The sequence below is a fragment of the Gekko japonicus genome, unplaced genomic scaffold (genome assembly GCF_001447785.1).
Source record: "Gekko japonicus isolate JY-2015 unplaced genomic scaffold, Gekko_japonicus_V1.1 scaffold330, whole genome shotgun sequence".
Classification (NCBI taxonomy): Eukaryota; Metazoa; Chordata; class Lepidosauria; order Squamata; family Gekkonidae; genus Gekko; species Gekko japonicus.
In genome coordinates this window covers 418,130-439,806 of record NW_015173132.1, presented here as the reverse complement: position 1 = coordinate 439,806, position 21,677 = coordinate 418,130, and the positions used below count along the sequence as shown (strand labels likewise).

Below are 21,677 nucleotides of genomic sequence, written 5' to 3'. Positions count from 1 at the left end.
AAGCCTGGCTTCTTTGTTTTGTGTCTCCGCAGCTGGACCACTATCCTCCGATGACCCACAGCCTGCCGGGAATGTCAGACCTTCAGTTCAGCTCCTTGAAGTCCCTCTTTCTAGGAAAAGTAATAGGTGAGAGAGAATCCGTTTTAGATAACAGCAAGATTCCGAGTCCAGTTGAGCCGTCAGGACCAAGGAGATTTCCAGGGGTCACAGGGGTCACTTCCTGCAGGAGCGCACAGGAGCGGAGCTCCGGCAGTAAGGAACCCAGGGGGCGGGCACATGCAACAACCCCGCCCCCTGCTCCCAGCAGCCCTCAGTCAGAGCAAGAAGCAGCCCGCCCCCCCGGCCCAAGACAGTCCATTGGCACCTTTAAGACCAAGTTTTATTCAGGTACAAGCTCTCCCTCCTCTGCGAGGGACAGATCTGCATGTTCCCCCCCTCCCAATAGCTAGCAATCTAAAACAGTCCAGTGGAGCCTGAGCGGTGGGTGTTGCCTTCTGACACACTTCCGGTGATGTCAGGGGGTGTGGCATATGCAAATAAGTTATGCTAATGAGCTCCTGCACCTCTTTTTCTACTAATTGACCCCTGCCAGGGGATAAGCTTTGACTCTCAGAAATAGTTTGGAAATCTTGTTGGACTTTTAAGGTGCTGCTGAACTTGAATCTTGCTCTTCTTCTGCAGATTAACACAGCTACCCACCTGGAATATTTTAGATAATACTTCCTTTGTTTAGGGCTTTGAGCTTTAATAAGCAGATTACCGACGAACACTCTTTTGTAAACTAGGTGGAGGGTGATTGTTTAATTGGTGGTAGAATTAAGGACGTTGTGTGTTTGTTTTTCAGCCTCTTTCGGTTCTGCAGTGGGGGATTTTAAAAGAAAATATGAATAATCCTGAAGAAATGTGTGACTGTTAAATGCAATTGGTTAGTTGGGGGGAAAGGAAAGTGGTCAATCCACTGGGAACCTTCTGAGTGCTGGACTGCCCTAAATAGTTTAAATGAGTTCCGCAGTGGGATTAATTCAATTAAATGTTGGATTCTACTATTAGGGCTGTTTGTAGGCTTCAGGACGGGGACTATTATGCAAAAGCAGGGCCATTTCCCAAGTCTGAAATAACAGAGTTTGGACCTTTGAGGAGTCCAGTCACTTCCAGCAGGACCCTGGACCACCCAGGCTCTGGGGCCAACGCAAAATGGATCCTTCTTGGAAGCTTCTAAATGACATAAGAACATAAGAGATGTCAATGTTGGATCAGGCCAATGGCCCATCCAGTCCAACACTCTGTGTCACACAGTGGCCAAAACCCGGGTGCCATCAGGAGATCCACCTGTAGGGGCAGAACTCCAGAAGCCCTCCCGCTGTTGCCCCCCAAGCCCCAAGAAGACAGAGCATCACTGCCTCAGACATAAGAACACAAGAGAAACCATTTTGGATCGGGCCAATGGCCCATCCAGTCCAACACTCTGTGTCACACAGTGGCCAAAACCCGGGTGCCATCAGGAGATCCACCTGTAGGGGCAGAACTCCAGAAGCCCTCCCGCTGTTGCCCCCCAAGCCCCAAGAAGACAGAGCATCACTGCCTCAGACATAAGAGCACAAGAGAAACCATTTTGGATCAGGCCAATGGCCCATCCAGTCCAACACTCTGTGTCACACAGTGACCGAAACCCGGGTGCCATCAGGAGGTCCATCAGCAAGGCCAGAACTCCAGAAGCCCCCCCACTGTTGCCCCCCAAAGAATGCATATGTTTATTCAGTCCCCTCTTGAAGTTGTCTATGCTTGTAGCCGCCACCACTTCCTGCAGTAGTGAATTCCGCATGCAAAATCCTAGTGCAAAACGATTACGTCATTACTGCATGCCAGGGATGGGAGTTGGCTGTGGCTCTCCTGTTACAGTATGTGGTCAGCGAGACACACGTACCCTATACACATCGTTTCAATAGTTCTCATTTTCCAGTTCAGCACAAACTGACAGAAAGATGTATAGCCCAAGTGTAAGGAAGAAAGCCATCCTTTCATTCCTCTGCTAAAAGAGCTGCTGTCCCAGATTTTGCACCGGGCTAGAGAAGCATCCCCAAACTGGGTAGTGACCCAAACAAATGGTTGTAACGGGATCTGCTGATGATGTGACAAAGCTTCCCCCTCAAGCCTGAAAAGTGTACTGAGAATCCAGACAGAACATGGTTTATTAAGGGAAATCATGCTAAAGGTTGGCCAGAAGAAGAAGAAGCAGATTCAGTCACAGGTCATCAAGCAATACAGTACAGCAGTACTCAGCACTAGAATGCCCGTGTTGAGTATGAAATATTCCAACCACCCAGATACCGCCGTTCAAGAAGGGGGTGGCACCAGTGTTCCCTCTAAGCTGAGTCAGTGTGAGCCAGCTCACAGATTTTTAGCCTCCAGCTCACACATTTTTGTCTTGGCTCAGGAAGGGATGGCTCCAGAGCAAGCTAATTATGCAGTGCCAGTAGCTCACAAAGTTAGAATTTTTGCTCACAAGACTCCACAGCTTAGAGGAAGCATTGGGTGGCACAGGATGAAAGAGGTAGCATGAGACAGTAACGTAGGAGCCTACCGCTCCTTAATTCATGCAGGTTCCAGACGGAGCTGCAATTCACAAAGCTGGGGTCCAAACATCCAGGAAGCAAAATATAACCTGGGAAGTAGTTTAGGATAAAAGAGAATCCAGAATTGGGTGCCTCCGTAGAAGAGAAGAAGAAGAAAAGATTGGATTTATACCCCGCCCTTCACTTGGAGTCTCAGAGCGGCTTACAAACTCCTTTCTCTTCCCCTACCCACAACAGACACCCTGTGAGGTGGTTGGGGCTGAGAGAACTCTGACACAAACTGCTCTTTCAGGAACAGCTGTGCCAGAGCTTGTGACTAACCCAAGGTCACATCAGCAGGTGCAAGGGGAGAAGTGGGGAATCAAACCCAGTTCTCCCAGATTAGAGTCCGCACACTTAACCACTACACCAAACTGGCTCTAAATGCACTTCAGAGAATCCCCAGCTAGCACACCCACGCTAAGCACCAGGAGGTATGCAGCGTGCCAGCAAAAAAGCTTCTGTAACAAAGCTGGCCCACGGCTTTTTCCAAGGGGAAAAAAACCTTATTTTCTGTCTGATAATTGCGGGAGCACTCAAGAACTTTACGTTTAGGGGTAGATTCTGGCTCTAGTTAGAGGGCAAACGAGCATGAGTTAAAACACACCCCAAAAAAAATCATTACAGACTTGGAAGAGAAGAGAGGGCCAAGAGAGCTAGTAGAGAGCCAGTTTGGTGTCGTGGTTAAGTGTGCGGACTCTAATCTGGGAGGACCGGGTTTGATTCCCCACTCCTCCACTTGCACCTGGCTGGATGACCTTGGGCAAGCCGTAGTGCTGATAAGAGCTGTTCCTGGAAAAGAGCAGTTTCTGTCAAGAGTTCTCTCAGCCCCACCTACCTCACAGGGTGTCTGTTGTGGGGAGGGGAAGGGAAAGGAGTTTGGAAGCCACTCTGGGACTCCCTTGGGTAGTGAAAGGCAGGGTATAAATCCAATCTCCTCCTCCTCCTCCTCCTCCTCCTCCTCCTCCTCCTCCTTCTTCTTCTTGTCATGGGAGGTGAGGAGGAGGATGGAAGTCCAGGATCCTGGGAATATTTCCAAATAAGGACTGGAGGGGACATATGTGGATGGGAAGGAGGTGGATTTGCGAGCATATTAGTTACCTCCTTGATGGAAGAAAGGGGCCAGTGGAAATGGGCAGGCAACAACCTGGCCATAAATGAGGCCCTCCACACCATACGGCACCTGCGTGTGCTATTGGGAAAGGTTCGATCACAGCGTCAGGACTGCAGAAGCTTCTTTGACATTATAGTCATATTTGCAAAGTGTGCATGATCTATGCAGATAGCTTGTTCGGCTGTGGCACAGATTTCTAATTTTTATTTTTACATTGGAATACATACAGGGTTGTAACCTGTGATGGAACCATTTGCAGTTGCCGTAGATTTTGTCGTGACCGTTGCCTGAGCATTTCTCAGTATCGGGGTCTCGCACCATACAGAGCACTGCTGCTTGCTATGTGGAGGTCTGTTTGGTCTAATGAGAAAGGGGAGGGTCCCCATGACTAGGAAAGTAATTAACTAATTAATTATTGTATGGCATGGTGTGTAGAATAGCCAGGAGATCCTACGATTGTCTGGTAGCCAGACGTTTTACCTCTAGCATTATGCACCACTAGGTGGCAAGCTAGACTTGTTTCATTGCCTGCCTCTGCGTCACAAGCCTGGTATTCCTTGGAGGTCGCGCTTCCAAATATTAGCCAAGGTTGACCCTGCCTAGCTTCTGAATCTGACGGGATTGGGCTATCCTGGGCTTCTAGGAAAATTATTGTCATTCATATAACTGTCAGCCTGAGGAAGACAGGAAGCGGTAGTGAAGAGGCGGTATCTTGTTTCTTTTACCTGTGGATCTTTCGCTGGCATCAGTCGAAGCGTGATGCCTATCCTTGAATCACATAAACCTGAGCAGAGTTTCTGTCCCTTGACTCATACTGAAGTAATGAGAATCACAGAGTTGTTATGGGAAAGGAATGTGGGACCCACTGTGGGGTATGTGCATTTAATTGAGGCTGCTGTAGCCTTGTGCAGTACATCTGGTCCCTTTGGATCCTTTACTCTTGGGTAAAACTGCCACAGCCCAGGTGAGGTTAAGACTTTGTGAACCCGATTGACTGCCCCAAGAATAGCCTTGAGCAGGGCTTTTTTGGTAGAAAAACCCCAGCAGGAACTCATTAGCATAATAGGCCACACCCAACAGCAGAAACTCATTCGTATATTAGGCCACAACCCTGACAGCACAGCTCATTAGCATATTAGGCCACACCCCCACGCCTTCCCTTGGCTTGCCCGGGCAAGCCAGCCCTTGGACAGGCCAGGGAAGGCACGGGGAGGCATTTAAATGCCTCCCCGATCCTTCCAGGGCCCCTCTGGCCCACCTGCCTCAGAGTCGCTGGAGGGGAGGTTTTCTCTCCAGTCCTTCCCTCTGTAGCCACGCACGCAGAGGTTTTGGCTGTAGTGGGCGTGGCTAACTCTGAAGCCAGCCGGAACTCCATTCCTGTGCGTTCCTGCCCAAAAATAACCCTGGCCTTGAGTCTACATAGCCAGAATGTGGAGGTAATGTAGAATGGGGTGGAACCAACCATCCTCTAAGGCAAGGGTGTCAAACATAAGGCCCGGGGGCCATAACCGGCCATCCAGGGTTCTTATCCCGCCTGTAAACAGCTGGTGGGACGGAGGGAACAGGAGGCTTCTCGGGGGGGGGGAGTGGGCCAAGCCACTCCGGTTGTGGCTTCAGCACAATAGAATGAGCTCGTCAAGCAGAACCCCTTGACTTCAGTAGCAGCCTCACTGGCAAAGTTGGGAGCCACCACAGCCGCATTCAGGCCAGCTCAGGGTTCCAAGGTGAGGCTGCCCACCTCTCTGCTTGGCCTGCAGCTCCAGAGATGCTGTCCCAGATGGCTGCGGGCAGGGCTTTTTATCGGGGGGCGGGGGGGAACAGCGTCCCGGAACCTCTTCAACAAAATTCTTGCACTGGAGGAATGTTTCACACTTGAGCTGAAATGTGAAGTGGGGTAGAAATATTTTAATAAATGAAGGAGTAAATGGATCAACTTTGCTCAGTGGAATGGTAGGATCGGAATGGGGCTCACGTCCACCCCAATGCTTCTTATCTGACCAGGAGGGAGAACCCAGGTGTGTCTTTTGTCTCCGGAAAGGCAACTGTCTCCCCCTTGTAAAAATGAGCAGTCGGTCGTCCCAAAGATTTAACCAAAAAGCAGTGTCTCAGGGCCACAATCCAGCTTTTAAAAGTTGATTCTAAGAACAAACAGAGAGCCAGACAAGGGGATTTGGGGAAGGGAAATACCGCAGGCGTCATTTCCTGCAGGAGCGCACAGGAGCGACGCTCCGACAGTAAAGAGCCCAGGGGGCGGGCACATGCAACAAGCCCCACCCCCTGCTCCCAGCAGCACTCAGTCAGAGCAAGAAGCAGCCAGGTAAGGTGCAGAGCCCCCCTCCGGCCCAAAACAGTCCACTGGTACCTTTAAGACCAAGTTCTATTCAGGCACAAGCTCTCCCTCCTCTGCGAGGACAAATCTGCTATGTTCCTCCCCCCCCCCCCCCCCCAGCTGTGATTGTTGTGGGCTGCAGAGGATAGGAGAAGGGGTGTTGCCTTCTGACACACTTCCGGTGATGTCAGGGGGTGTGGCCTATGCAAATAAGTTATGCTAATGAGTTATGCTAATGAGCTCCTGCACCTCTTTTTCTACGAAATGACCCCTGGAAATACGTATCTTAGAAAACAAAATAAACATACAGTGTCTAGAGCAACCCTAACATACAGGGTTTTCCAGTCTTCTATGTCTTGCCCTGTATGCAGGACAGTCATTCAGGGTTCCCGGATGAAAGTGTTCACTGGGGGGAAATGTGGGTGTTCTTTGTCCAATCAGAAAGTAGGGAGAAGTATGCAAATATTCCCTCCAAAAAGCCAAGACCAGTGAATTGTTCACCTAGGATCATGTGACTTTTGCACCTTAGACTTTTGAGGTGGACTGCCAAGGTCTCCTGACTGGTGTATCTCAGATAAGTAAACAATACAAGGAACCACGGTGTTTGAGAGACTAAAGATACAAAATACTCCATGCGTACAAAATATACAAACTGCAATAAAGACTTTGATAAACTATACCCCGTGTGATTCCAGAACTATAAAATTCTATTCTGTGAAACACCTAGTTTCTGTCTCTGTTATCAACCATATGGTTCCCATACACAATATATTCCATCTCATATCAAAAGTCTCTAGTTTAAGCTTAAATATACCAGACCTCAATAATTTCTACAACAGAATGTCTGAATTCTCAATATATACAAATACAATTCAACACATAAATTCTGCAGGAAAGTCCAATGCAGTACATCAGGTCAGTTAACTCCAATTTTACAGGTGAAAATTCAACAGGTAAGTTCAACAGGAGACTCCAATGTAGTGCATCAGGTAGGTTAGCTCTGATTCTACTATTAAGTGCCAGTCTTAAACAAGAAGCTGACACAGAGATTTCACAGTGTTTCAACCGGGAACCTTCTGTATTCCTTAATTGGCTATATCAGGGGTCATTTCGTAGAAAAAGAGCTAGGAGGACTCATTAGCATAACTCATTAGCATATGCCACACCCCCTGACATCACCAGAAGTATGTCCTCCCCACAGCCGGCGGCGACCTCCAGCGGGCACCACCAGGGAGCTCCAGGCCCCGCCCTCCCGCACCTCACCCGGGGGGATGGCGTCCCCCCGCGTCCCCCCCCCCAAATGACCCCTGGGCTATATGCTGGTAAATTACACAATGTCCTCTTTATCCTTTGGTTTCTCTCCACTGAATTACGTCAGTGTCACTTCTGGTTTTTACTTTAGGCTTATTAGTTTCACTTCTAGCTTTAATTTTTGGTTTAACAGGTAATCCAGTAGCCTCTGTTTCCAACAATGCTTCTTCAGAAGCCATACAAATCAATATTATTTCAAACAGGGAAGCCTCAGATTGATCATATTTCAAACAGGGAAGCCTGTGTTCTTCTCAGACTGGTTCTCATGAATGACTCCTGTACCTTATGCTGCTCTTAAACTGCTCCTGTGCTTTCCAATCATGTGCATCGCACATCCTAACGCACAATGTGTTTTGTATCTTTGGCAGGGCTCTAGTCGGGGGGGGAGCTCTCAGGTACGGAGCTCCGGAAGAGAACCTCTAGGGGGCGGGGCGGTCACGTGGTGAAGTCCCGCCCCCTTCTTTACCCCGCCCTCTGCTTCGATCCTCATTCCGTTTGGGAATGAGGATGAAGCAGGAGGGTAAGTAGCCGGGCCTTCTGACACACTTCTGGTGATGTCAGAGGGTGTGGCCTTCTGTCACTTCCGGTGATGTCAGGGGGCGTGGCATATGCAAATAAGTTATGCTAATGAGTTATGCTAATGAGCTCCGGCAGCTCTTTTTCTACAACAAGACCCCTGATCTTTGGTATATATTAGAGGCATCACAATGGAGGAGGGAGAGGAAGTTCTTCTGAGATCGGCCATTAAGTATGCATGGGCCTCTACCATTGTTTTCCTCTTCAGAGATAATTTGATCAGGTCCTTCACAGCTGCCTGGCTGTCACATGCCCTAGCCAGTGAAACAGAGTTTTGATCATCTAAGATCCTCACAAAAATACTGCTGACAAGCGCAGTGGTCTTATGTCCATTACAATTTCATATTCTGAAGCGAACATTCTTGAAGAATACTATTTGAATTACTCAATATTGTCTCAGTTCAGGGGGAGAGGGGAGTCAATAACTGGAAAGGCTAAAGAATCAAATTGACCTTGGACAAATAGCAGTATCACTTTAATTAAAAGCCACAATTTCCCACAGTTTCTCTTCTGACTCAGTGCTCAAGGTCGCTACAGTCACTGCTACTGTGCATTTTCCGTGTCTGTTGCAGAGTCCACCACAAATTAGTTTTTCATTCATGCTGTCCATCAATAGTGCACCAGACCTTCTTTCCACTTATGTCACCTTGTGACCGGGGAAGCTGATCTCTAAGGGGCTGTGTGTGGAGTCTGCCTCATAGCAGGTGGCTGACCTAATGCTCTTGTGATCCTTTCAGACCTGGGTTGGATCCGGTCAGCTTTTCCACTGAATCGCACCCAGTTCTACTGCCCACGGGGCTTTTGTATATGCGGGTCGCATAATTCGTAGGACAGCCTTTTTTGATGGCCAGAAGATCACTCTGTCCTTTTTTACCACCAAAAAAAGATGATAAGATCCAACCCTCTCATATTTAAAAATATCATTGATAATGTCTGCTTCTCACGATGGCAGAAACCACAGGGTGTTGCCTTGTTTCAGTCATCTTGGGTCAGATACAGAGGTGCCTCTTGATCTTCTGAAAGACACAAAACATGGTCTGATGATAGTTCAACTTCTGTTCCAAGGTTTATTTGAAACATGTGTTCCACATATTTTTGAATGTGTTTAAGTGAATCTGCAGTTGTGTTTCACTTAGTTGCGCATTATGATGAATCTGTTATTCTTCTAGTTTTGTTCAGTGTGTTTCTTAGGGACTAAATTTGATAATTTAACTGTCTACTGAATGGATTATGCAAAGAGCTGTTCTTTTCCCATTTAGGTCTTGGTTGCTCAAAGAACTAACAATCTAGTGGTTCTGTTAAAAGAACGGAGAACTGTGTGATTTAACCAGACAGAACTGGGCCACAGAGTAATTTATAGTGCAATCTTAAGGAGTTATGCCCTTGGAGAGCCAGTTCGGTGTAGTGGTTAGGAGCATGTTAGGAGAACCGGGTTTGATTCCGCACTCCTCCATGTGCAGCTGCTGGCGTGACCTTGGGTCAGTCACAGTTCTCTCAGAGCTGTTCTGGAAAGAGCAGTTCTCGAAAGAGCTCTCTTGGCCCCACCTACCACACAAGGTGTCCGTTGTGGGGAGGGAAGGGAAAGGAGTTTGGAAGCCACTCTGAGACTCCTTCGCGTAGTGAAGGGACCTCCAATCTCCTCCTCCTCCTCTTCTTCTACTTCTTCTTCTTCTTGTTGTACATCCATTTTCTTAAATGGTCTTAGAAGATTTTAACTCTGCTTAAGATTGCACAGTTAGTTCTGCAGTCTTCTAAGGTAACTCTGGCCCCGGTCACACTGGCTGGATAACGTGGGGGGGAGGCGTGGCTATTTGCGGCGGTGCAATTTAACGTGCCAGAACGCAATCCCATGCATCGGCGGCATGCCACGGTTCCTTCCCTCCACGTCTGCGCGTCAACGAGGGGCCAGAGGGAAAAGCGGCGTGCCAGCACGATCACACCGAGGGAGTCCTGAGGCAGCCCGTGGCAATCTCGTTGCTAGAACCTTTGGCCAGGTATTTTTTTTATTGCACATTGTTGGGTATTACAAGTTGAAAACACTCAGTATGTTTGGGGTTAAATGTTTGTTTATGTTACTCACAGGAAGTCACATGTTTCTCATGTAACCAATGTTCTTTAGATGTAGGAATGCCCGGGAATTTTCTCCCTGATCTAGGAATTTGATTGGGACTAAAGTGTCAAGGTGTATTACCATTTTATGGCTTCTCTTCCCGTCTTTGTTTGGTGTTCTGAAGAAACAAGAAGAGCAGCCATAATCTCTCTCTTCTGGTTTTGTCTTTGTAGTGTAAGGATGTAGCCAACTATGCTATTTTGTTATTTTCATCCCAGTTACCCTTCCCATGCTAGAATTTAGTAAAAACTTTATATTTTAATCACACATGAACCCTCAGTCTGAATTATTTTACTCTGACTCTGCTGGACTATCTTATCTCTGCTAAATACCATTTTTTCAATATCTCACTATCACCCAACACACATTTTCGGCGGCACACCACGGGTTGGCCACGGGTGCGCTCCACTTGCCAGATGTTGCAGTGTGATCATGCCCGGAAACTCCGCTATTCAATCGTGGCTCTCCCGCGGCAAATTCGCCGTGTGAACGACGGGGCCTCTGTCCATTTTCTCTTAGAAAAGGAACTCCCCGTGTGCTAAAGGCACGGTCATTTGTGCATTTAAACCTATGTTCTGAGGTTACCGGTGAGTAGAATAACCAAACTGAGAGAGACTTCAAGGCAGAACTTTTACTTAAGAAATATATCTTAGCAGTCCAAGGGTACCAACATCAGTTTTTAGGAACCAAGGAGTACTATATAAATATGGATTGATTCCATGAAGCATATTTATTAAAGTCATTTTCTGACAAAGGGGGGTTTTTGACTCTCGAAGGCTTATACCCAAAGAAAACTTTTTGGTCTCTAAGGTGCTCCTAAGACTCAAATCTAGGCTGCGGTCACACGCAACATTAGCCACGCAAGAGATACGGAAGACAAGCGGAGTTTCCGGTCGCGATCTCACCAGCACATCTGGGAAGCGTAGCGCTTCCGTGGCACAACTGAGGCTTCCTGCCGAAAAAGCGCAGCAAAAAACTAGTACCTTGGAGGTACTAGTTTCTAGAAACTGCGGGGCAAGGGCGGGCGTCTGATCGCGTTTCCGGTGGTATCCGGTGCCCGCCCATGTCCCCTTGCGGAAAAGGGTTTTTTTTCCCCCACGTCTCCGTGGATGCGCACACGCACCCAACGGAGCATGCGCATTCATAGTGTACACAAAAAAAGAAAACCAGTTCGCCGCGCCGCGCGCTTCTTCATTGCGGGCAGGCGTGTGTTGTGATCGGCACCTCTCCCTTGCCATGGAACCTCCACAGTACCTCCACAGAACCTCCACAGTAGGTCTGATCGCTTTACTGCATGTTAGTTTGCCCCGGGGCAAACAGCCACACTTCTCCTCTGCAGTTTCCTGCCCGTGTGACAGGGGCCCTAGCTATGTAAAGCACGTAATTGGTTTGCATATGAAATTTGAGATATATTTATTATTTATACTTATGCTTTCAGCTTGTATCCCGCTCGAACCCCCCAAGGGGTCTCTGAGCGGCTTACAGTTACTCTATGGCCACATAGTCAGGGGTGGGGACTGCCCTACCGGCACCCAGTGAAGGGACTTGCTGTTCTTTTTCCCCGGTTCGGCTTCTTGTCGACTCGGCTTTCGGTTTTTGGCTCCTCTTCTTCTCCTTCCGGTGGTCTTCGGCGTCGGCTGTATTCGGTTTGCAGGGTGTGGGAAGGCAGTGGGCATGGGGGTCTGAGATGGTTCGCCGCAACCGTGCCACTACAATTACCCTAGTGACAAACATGCGCCAACAACCATGTGTGGCGACTATTCCCTGTGAAGCCGTGAACTCCTAATCTAGACACCTTGTATGCCAAGGTCTATTACTCGTATTTGACTCTTGTGAGGATGCAGGATCTCTTGTTATCCAAAGGGATGTTCCTTTCCCAGTGAGAGCATGGTTGCTCATCGATGTTCAAGCCTTGTGTGGGACTGTGGAGACATTTCATTCCAGTGCGCAGGTGGCAAGAAGCACCACCCGCCTTCCCTTCCACCTGCTGTTTCCTATTTCCTTTCTCCCCAGAGTGCGATCGAGAGTGTTCTCATGGTTTCTAAATTATAGATTCCTGTTCCTTTCATACCCACTCCGGTTCTGAATAAGTTCGCATGAGTCACTGTACACAGCCAGGGAGGGAAAAAATAGAGAGCAGTTTTGTTTGTTTTACTGCCTGGCGTAAAGGATTTGAGATGCTTTGCAAAGCGTATGAAAGATTATGTGAATGCGGAGATGGTCTAAATGTCTCTGGAGGCTGTTGTTTTGAAAAGACAATTGGAAGAGCTTTCTTCAGTGATGCTAGAGAAAAACCATTGTACAAATGGGGGGGGAACTAAGTGGTAATTATCCCTACTAATGGTTATTTATGAAGTTACGCAGTAAGGATGTCTTGATTATTTTTCCCCAATAAGCACAGCAGAAGAAAAACTCTTGCACCTGTATTGTGTGATATCAGCTGCCAATTTATTTCAGATACAACTGTTTTAAGTTGATTCAACTGCATTAATTCTCCAGGGGCGTCAATTTAAAATAGCATCAGCCTGGTACAATCAGAGCTGCCTTGAACCACAAGGAAAAAGCAGGGTATAAATGCTTTAATAAGTATGTTAAGTCGCTCGCTTAACAAAGTAGTCGGAGAGTGATTCAGCAAAGATTCAGCTTTATTCCACAACTCCAACACAACTCCAACACGGATCAACATCTGATAGCCAGAACAGCTTTTACATTGCAGCTGTCCTGCTTTTAAACTCTCCCGGCTAATGTAGCCATGCCTACTGTACATTTACCAACCAATGAGGTTGCATGCGTAAGGACCAATCACGGACGTTCCCGCTCAGGGAGCTTGTTGATGGTGATTGGTTAGGTGCTTCCTGGGCTAGCAATGTGATTGGATGTATTTGGATCCTAGCCCAGGACGAAGCTTAACGTAGCCTTTCAATTAGATGTTTTCATAACACATTATGCATTCAATGGCAGCTTATTGAATACATTACAAAGTAAATAAATAAAATGTTGTCCTGGATAGCTAGTTGAAAGAACAGAGACCATCTTTGAGGTTCATGTCATAAAACAAACTATAGGGAGAGAGGAAAGTGAAGATCAAGGGGCCTAAAGAATTAAGAGATGGCACGATTTCGGCACGATTTCATTTTGTGTCTAACGCATTTTAACAGCCCAAATAAAATGTCAGAAATATTTTATGGGAAATAGAAAATGATTCAATCCCGAAGGCTGCTTTGCACGCAAATGCCTTGGGGGTGTGCAAAGCTCATACGTGGGCCACATTCCCATGAAGGCATGAACTGGCCTCAACACTTTGGGGGTCATACATGGTCGTCGTAATCACCGGCGCTTGTAAAACCTTGCCTACATATGCAGGCCCTCACTCATACGCTTATGGGTGCCTTGGTGTGAGCATAATCTGGTCTCAAGCCTGCCTGTGGCCCGACATGCTCCTCAGGGCCTAGTTACCCGAGACATAAGAAGCAAGCTGAGTCACAGTCACATGTAGGGGCAATGCCTTAGAAAGCTCAGTGCTTCTTGGGAGCACTGTGAGAGTGGAGGGCAGGCTTCTACCTTCCCTCCCACAGTGTTTTCCCTAGTGGAAATGTCCGTGGGCAAGGCCCTGTTTGCTATTTAGTCCTGGGTTCCTGTGACTGAGGACAGTTGGAGTCTGACGAGACCCCCAGCAGCTGTTTCCACTTGAGGTGTTCCCAGGCCGCATCGAGTGATGGAATGCTTTCTACGGCGATTCCTCCAGTGGTACATTTGACTGTGACTCGGGTCAGGGGCAGTGTTCCCTCTAAGCTGAGTTAGTGTGAGCTAGCTCACAGGTTTTTAGCCTCTGGCTCACACATTTTTGTCTCAGATCAGGAAGGAGGGCTCCAGAGCAAATTAATTTATAGAGTAGCCAAATCGCTCGCTCACAACTTTAATGCCAGAAGCTCACAGAGTAGGATTTTTGCTCACAAGACACCACAGCTTAGAGGGAACATTGGTCAGGGGCTGCATCACATCTCACGTAGGTAGGCCCTCAGACTCTCACAAGGCCAGCAAGTGTGTGAACTGATCTTGGTTGCCTGAAGATCAATTGTAATAGCAGTAGGGGTCATTTCGAGGGGGAGCGAGCAGGAACGGTGTTCCGGGAGTAACGAGCCCAGGAGTAGGGAACCCAGGCATGCTTGCATGCCTGTCCTTTGCTTCCCCAATCAGCCCGCCGTGGCGGGTTGGCTGGGGAAGGGCAGGCAGGCAGACATGCCCCCTTTTTTCCTGAGCCTCTCCGCTTTTGCAGAGAAACTCAGGGAAGTTGGGGGGGTTTAAATGCCTTTTCCCCCTTCCCCATCTGGATGTCCCTGCGGGGCACCTGGAGAAGATCGGGAAAGGAACGCAGGCATATTTGCACGCCTGCCCTTTGTCATGGGGTGTGACATATGCAAATGAGTTATGCTAATGAGTTATGCTAATGAGATCCTGTACCTCTTTTTCTAAGAAATGACCCCTGAATAGCAGCAGACCTTCAGGTGCCTCCCAAAGGTTGGTAACCCTATTTAAACCTTCGCCAGTTCTGAGGACAATTCCCCCCCCCCTTTCATTTCAGATGTCTTAAATGACAAGCATTATTGGCTCATCTCTCATGAAAGTCCGATCCCTTTTTTTGTGAAATTGCTTTTCTTCAGGTTTCGTTGTGTGGTTGTGTTTCTGAGTTGTGGAAGATACCATCTGAACTGCTTGCAGCACTTCACAATGAGCCACTTAATTTCTCCCTCCCCGTTTCTGTGTTTGTTTTAAAAACTGAAGAAGTTTTTCAACGTAACGATATATCGATATAAGGGCACAACTGAGAAAGGGGAACAAGAAACAGTGGAGCACAGGCATCTGAAATTTTAAAAAAGATCTAATTGCACTGTGCACGCAGTCTGGAAGGGCCCCCTGTGAAAGAGTCCCTCGCTCCTTTTACAATATTCAAGACGGAAACTAATTCGAAATGGGATGACGTCTTCAAGTGAAAGGGCCCTAGATCTGTATGCCTGCCATCTTCCCCTGCTTAACTCATATACGTGTACTGAAAATTAATGGGCAGTACAGAAGCAGTCTAAATCTCTACTACGCTCTTCTCTTGAGGATAGTAGCTTTGTAAAAAGGCTGCCCCTGAAACTTACCATCCTCTCGGGAAACAAAGAGCACAAAGGAATATACCTGGAGAAGGAAAAAAGAATCCGTTCTCAACCCGTTACGTTGACCTTCCCATGACCTTCAGAGCCTGGGAATTATATCAACCGGCTGTTCTATTAATTCACACCAAACCTTCACAACAGAGAAGGGACCGCCTGGGGATTTTGCAATCAACATATCAAGCCAGAGACCTTTCTGAACATACCCGTATGACTGACCCTCACAAAGATCCAAGGATGTAGATGTACAAATTCAAATTCTCCCCCTGCACGCACATTCATACCCTCACACTTTTACAACATTCTTCATGTTACTGAACCAGTTTGTTACTGTGCTATTAAAAAAAAACCCATTTTGCTATTGATTAGAACAGAGAAAAAGATTCCTAATTGGTGTGAACCAGCATATGAACATATTTTAGGAACGTAAGGAAAATCTAAAGAGAACAAACTGTGCTGTATAGTGGTTAGAGTGTGTGACTAAGATTTGGAAGGCCCAGGTTCAAATAACTACCCTTCCTTGGAAATAAACTGGGTGACATTGGATTAGTCGCTCTATTGCAACCTAATCTATCCCACAGAATGGGTGTTGATGCAGAACTAGTGTTAGCAGATGATTTCCATCACAGTTGTTGTTGTTCAGTCGCACAGTCGAGTCCAACCGTGACCCCATGAACCACATCATGCCAGGCCCTCCTGTCTTCCGTCATGCTCTGGAGTTTGCTGAATTTCATGTTTACTCCATCGATAACACTGTCTAACCATCTCATCCTTTGCCGTCCCCTTCTTCTTTGACCTTCAATTTTCCCCAGCGTCAGGATCTTCTCCAGTGAGTGCTCCCTGCTCATTTGGTGGCCAAAGTATTTGAGCTTCAGTTTCATTATCTGGCCTTCCAGGGAACAGTCAGGGTTGATTTCCTTTAGGATTGACTGATTTGATCTCCTTGCGGTCCTGAGGAATACAGTTGAATTTGTTTAAGGCAGGGGTCCCCAACCCTTTTGAGCCTGTGGGCACATTTGGAATTCTGACATGGCATGGTGGGCACAGCAACAAAATGGCTGCCACAAAATGGCTGCCACAGGAGGCAGAGCCAGGCGCAAAATTATTGCTGCAACTTAGCTTCAGTTACACAGTGTGGTGTGGTGACAGCTGCTGCCAAAGCAAGACTTTTTTAAAAAATCTGCACTGCCAATCAAATCTCCAGTAGCCAATAAGAAGCCTTGCTTGGCAAAAGCCCTACTTGTCCCCACCCACTTCCTTAAAAACTTAGTGAGTGCCAGAAAAGGTGTCGGCAGGCACCATCGCATCCACAAACACCACAATTGGGAACCCACAGTGAAAAAGGAAGGAGGGGTTTCCTCTGATTTGGGGTTTTGCTTGTCCAAAAGCCACATAGGATGGAGGCTGCAGTAGAGAGGGGAATTGAGTGAGACTGAGTGAAAAAGTTGGCTGGATCCAACAAAATGTTTCTCAAAATTTCAATAGCTAAGTCTTGTCTCCCCCCTAGGGTTGCCAAGTCCATCTTCCAACCCCAGCGGGGGACTTTGGGGGTGTTCCTGGAGGGGGTGGGGCATCCCCGATGTGATGATGTCACGTTGGGGACGTCCACCGCCCCCACCCCCCCGCCCACACACCCCTTTTAAGTGCAGGATCCGGCATTTCCCTTTTAAGTGCAGGAGCCGGCGTTTCCCTTTTAAGTGCAGGATCCGGCATTTCCCTTTTAAGTGCAGGAGCCGGCGTTTCCCTTTTAAGTGCAGGAGCTGGCATTTCCCTTTTAAGTGCAGGAGCTGGCATTTCCCTTTTAAGTGCAGGAGCCGGCGTTTCCCTTTTAAGTGCAGGAGCTGGCGTTTCCCCTTTAAGAGCAAAAGGCCGCATTTCCCTTTTAAGTGCACGAAGCTGGCATTTCCCTGCAAGCCTGATCTCAAGCAGAGATCGGGCTTGGGAGGAAACACGGGTTCCACGCACTTAAAGGCACCACGCACTTAAATTAAAAGGCAGCCACCCCTCTCTCTCTCAAGAGAGAAGGGAGAGGGGTGGCTGTGGGTGTTGGGGGCGGGGCTTCCCCTGCCAGCTGAATAGGAGGAGGGAAGGTCATACATCATGCAGAGATGCTGCGGGTAACCTATGTTCTGGGTGCATATAGGGGGTACTTGAGGCTCAAAGGAACCTATCGTGTGTTTTTTTCCTTTTCGCATCACAGTGGCAATCCTCTTGCAAACGCAGTAGTAGCCTTAGCACTCCATTTGGTAATTACGGGTCTAAAGATATGTCCAGCTTGGTGTGGAATTAGCCCAGGGGAGACAGTCTTTCTTCCTGGGAAGTGCTAATCACTATGTAATTGACAGGGTAGTTCTTTTCACTCCTGCTGCCTTAAAAATGAGGCAGAACCGAGCTTCCTCAATTTCCCGGCGATATTCTTTCTGGTCACATTGTCACCTTAGAGAATTGCAACTGGGTATTTTCCATTGGAATTCCGAAAGTGGTATAAAGCAGGTATGTTTTTTCAATCTGTCAGTTCTGACAAATTTGCCCCAATTCTCCTGCACACTGCAACCCCCATCCTGCATGGGTTTTGTACACGCAGATCCCCTAATTCTCAACATGGCCTTTTGGAGGGTGGGGGTCCAAAGAGGACCCCTCTCTTGTTTTTCACCAACAAAAAAACTGGTTGGATCCATCCCCCTATCTTTTATCCTCCAGAGTCTGCTGTAGCCTTAGAATTTTTTTCGCTTGAACATAGCAGCTGTTTTGAATGCCAAGCTACAATTTGGCTGTCATTTCTGCCAAGCTGTTTTTGGGGGGCATCATTTTAACATGTTAGATGTATCTTTTTTTCCTTTTCCTTCCACTTGCAGAAAGCAAGAGCTGTTTGAAATGTCAAGAGCGGAGATTGTTGCAGTACATATTTTAACAAAGTATTGTGCAGAAAGAGACTATGAACAGGCAGTTGTGATATATACCCCATCTGTGGGGAGTGGAGGAAAGAAGAAATTGGATTTTCCCCCCCAATAAAAATGGGAGTGTTGGTACAATCACAACGTCCTGCTATACCTTATAATTTGTGGTGACTTTGGAACCTGTCTTGCATGGCAAGATGAAACAAAAGCCCTTTATTTCCCCCCATATCTGTAAATGTTGTTTTTTCCTAGCAAAGTCGCATCCGTCAGACTATCAGAATTACTGCCTTCAACAGGTAGCATTGTATACTTTGACATGGACTCTTTTTTTCAGAGTTTAATAAACACATTTCCAGATCAAGCTCAGCCTTTGTGGAATCCTAATGTTTATCAGGTAAAGGAGAGTTAGAAACCATTCATTCGCTGTTCGTTTTCTCAGACATTATCTACACGGGGACGGGCTGGTGCAATTTCCATGTTGCTACTGCAACTTCCAGTACAGCCAGTGATGACGGGCCTTCCATTTGACAGGTTTCTCCACATTTCTTGACTTCAGCCTCTTGACAATAGCCGTCATTACCCCATGCACCACTGTTTTTTTATTATTTAAAATCAGCAATTGAATATTATTATATCATTATGACTTTATAAAAATATGTGTTTTGAGTTCGCTGAATTCTCACCCATTCACTTGATCTCCCAAGAACTAACATAAAAAATGACACTGGAAGGTCTGTACATGGTTCATGGCTCTCCTGTATGGTTTTTAACTCATTTTTTAATCCTCATCATCATATAAGTGAAAAACAGACAATCTGAGAAGCTCAAGTTCGAGTATTCAATGAGGAAAGCCCAATTTGTCACAAATTTGTTTGACAGAGGCCTATCTACTTCCCTTTTATAGTAACTTGACTGGATCAACAACATTACCAACCATAACTTCTAATACCAGCCCCTAATTAGTTTCTGACTTCCATGCATTTGCTATGCACATTCTAGCAATTGTAATCCACTTTTTAATTAGTTCTCCATCATCCCTCCCAACACATTTCTTTAAAATCCCAATAAAAATACCTTGGGTTCTGTTGGCATTTCCTAACCAATCCTTTCCTTAAATACCATCTGAATTCATTTTCAAAGTAACTTAATTGTTGAACAGCTCCAAAACCTACTCAGCAGGCCCTCATTTGGAGTCTGACAATCTGCCTTACTTAAATTATCAATATGCTTCAATCATAATGGTGTTAGACACCATCTCAGATATAATTTAGAACAGTCTTCTTTCATATCCACATTGATTATATTCCTGGATGTGTTTGGTGAAGTGGTTAAGTGCGCGGACTCTAATCTGGGAGAACCGGGTTTGATTCTCCACTCCTTCACTTGCACCTGGCTGGATGACCTTGGGCAAGCCATAACTCTGGCACAGCTGTTCTTGAAAAAGAGCAGTTTCTGTCAAGAGTTCTCTCAGCCCCACCTACCTCACAGGGTGTCTGTTGTGGGGAGAGGAAGGGAAAGGAGTTTGTAAGCCGCTCTGAGGCACCTTTGGGTAGTGAAGGGCGGGGTATAAATCCAATCTCTTCTTCTTCTCCCAAATCCATTCCCACTCCTGCATATTTATTGTTGTCATTGTTGCTCTTAAGATTTGAAGGTAGTCACAAAAGGTCACAAGCTCGAGCGTGTCCAGAAGAGGGCAACCATGATGATGAGAGGGTGCCCCACAAGGCTCCACCATAGACCTTGCATATTCCAACACATTAATGGGTAACTTGCACATCTCACGTCCCTCTAATGGGGCCAGTTAAAAGGTCGCAATCTGGTGAACATGTTTTTTGAGTTCCTCAGAACTCTTCATTATCTAGGTTACCAAAAAAGGGAAAGGAGAGAGAAGATGATCATTCTGCATTAAAATGGAGTGCAGACTATGTAATTATAAACTTCACTGGGTGCGCAAAAAAGGATTTCTAGAAGGAGGTGGTGGCAGAGAGGGGCAGGTGTAGCCACGGGCTTTATATTTATTGTATTCTGCCTACACTCAGAGGTACATTGTACTAGATAACTTTACATACCCCAAAGTTGTATCACAGATTATGTTGGAAGTTTACTGTTCAGGTTCTGGAGTTTATCCTTGGTAGAGCTCAGCATACTGGCCTCGAAAAGAAGAAGTTGAAGATGGAATGGGAAAGAACAATTTTAATTTAAAGCAGTGCTCGTACTTAGTCGTTTCACAGCTGAATGAACATGGAGCAAGGCTATGCCTTCTCTTTGCATTCTTGGAGTGCATCCTGAAAGCTGTTATTCTGTGCCACTGGTAGCACTGGGTAAAGGTGCGCTTGATTTTAATCAAACCTCTTCTCCACTTTTCTCCTGGTAATAACACTTTACTAAAACGCTTCCTAGACGGTTCTCTTTCAGGCAAATATTTCTTTAGAAATCTCTTCTATAGAAAACATAGTTCTAAAGAGATATTCACCTGTAAGAGAGACATTACGCATGTTTGGATGATATTCAAGATAACTGTGAAAAAGATGTGACAAACACATTATTTCTGTCGCATGTGAAAAGAAAAGGGACGCCCCGTATTTTTGAAGTTAGCAAGTCATATGATTCATTCTCACATGTTTTGTTTGGGTTTGGGTGGTGTAGGCAGTTGGGTCTTTATATCTCTGAGGCAGCTGTGTGGAGAACATAGAGAGGCGGGCAGATGGACCTTGGAGTCCTGTACCATGATGAGATAAGGTCGGCAAAGAGAATGGGGGAGTGAATAAGTCCTACCTTTATGAGTCAAGATGCATAGTGTTAAAATGAATTAAATGAAGCTTTAGGCTTGACTGCAGCCTGTAGCCCAGATTAGTCCAAGTTTAACAGTACTCAGTAGCTAAGCAGGGTTGGCCATGTTCGTATTTGGATAGGAGACCACCGAGGAAGACTTGGATTGCTGTTCAAGGGGAAAGCAATGGCAAACCGACTCTGCTCATCTCTTGCCCTGAAAACCCTGTTGTGAGGAGTCCCCATACATCTCTTGCAACTTGATATCACTCAGTTAATTCACACAATCAGAGCAAATCTGCAACATTCTATATCCTCTAATCCATGAATATATTTTGCTAGCTTTACCGTTCATGAAGCATGTACAAGATTGTGTTTCGCAGCTTAAGATAAGCTTTGTAACATGCTGGCGGTTCGAAATTAATGGTTTAAATTTTACAACCACAGCAGACTTAAGACTTCGGCACATGCATAGGGTCACACTTGCCTGATCGGGGGAAGCCTTGGACAAGACAGGTTGTCAGAATTAAAGGTTTAGGTTTTTCAAAACACATACATTATTAAACATGCCACAGACGCCTTCACCTGGCTGCCCCCCTAACCTGCAGAAAGAGAGGACAGGGGTTGAAAGACCAAGAGAACACATGGAAATAATTACAATGTATGGAACTATAGAACATATTTGCAGTTTATAGGAGATAGAAGATAAGGGTGGGGTACCTTACTGCACAGGGCTGCAGTGGCTCAAGTGGTTAAGACACTGAGCTGCAGACCGGAAGGTCGGTAGTTCAGCAGTTCGAGAC

The 21,677-nt window shown here is 46.6% G+C and overlaps 1 protein-coding gene across 1 annotated transcript in view; it reads left to right on the top strand.

The window, feature by feature from the left end:
- Positions 1-21,677, top strand: part of CNTNAP2 (contactin associated protein-like 2) — a 928,799-nt gene that overhangs the window by 818,572 nt on the left and 88,550 nt on the right. The window contains exon 18 of the mRNA XM_015422149.1: positions 33-126. Coding sequence (XP_015277635.1) covers positions 33-126 — 94 coding nt within the window. The remainder of the gene's footprint in view (positions 1-32; positions 127-21,677) is intronic.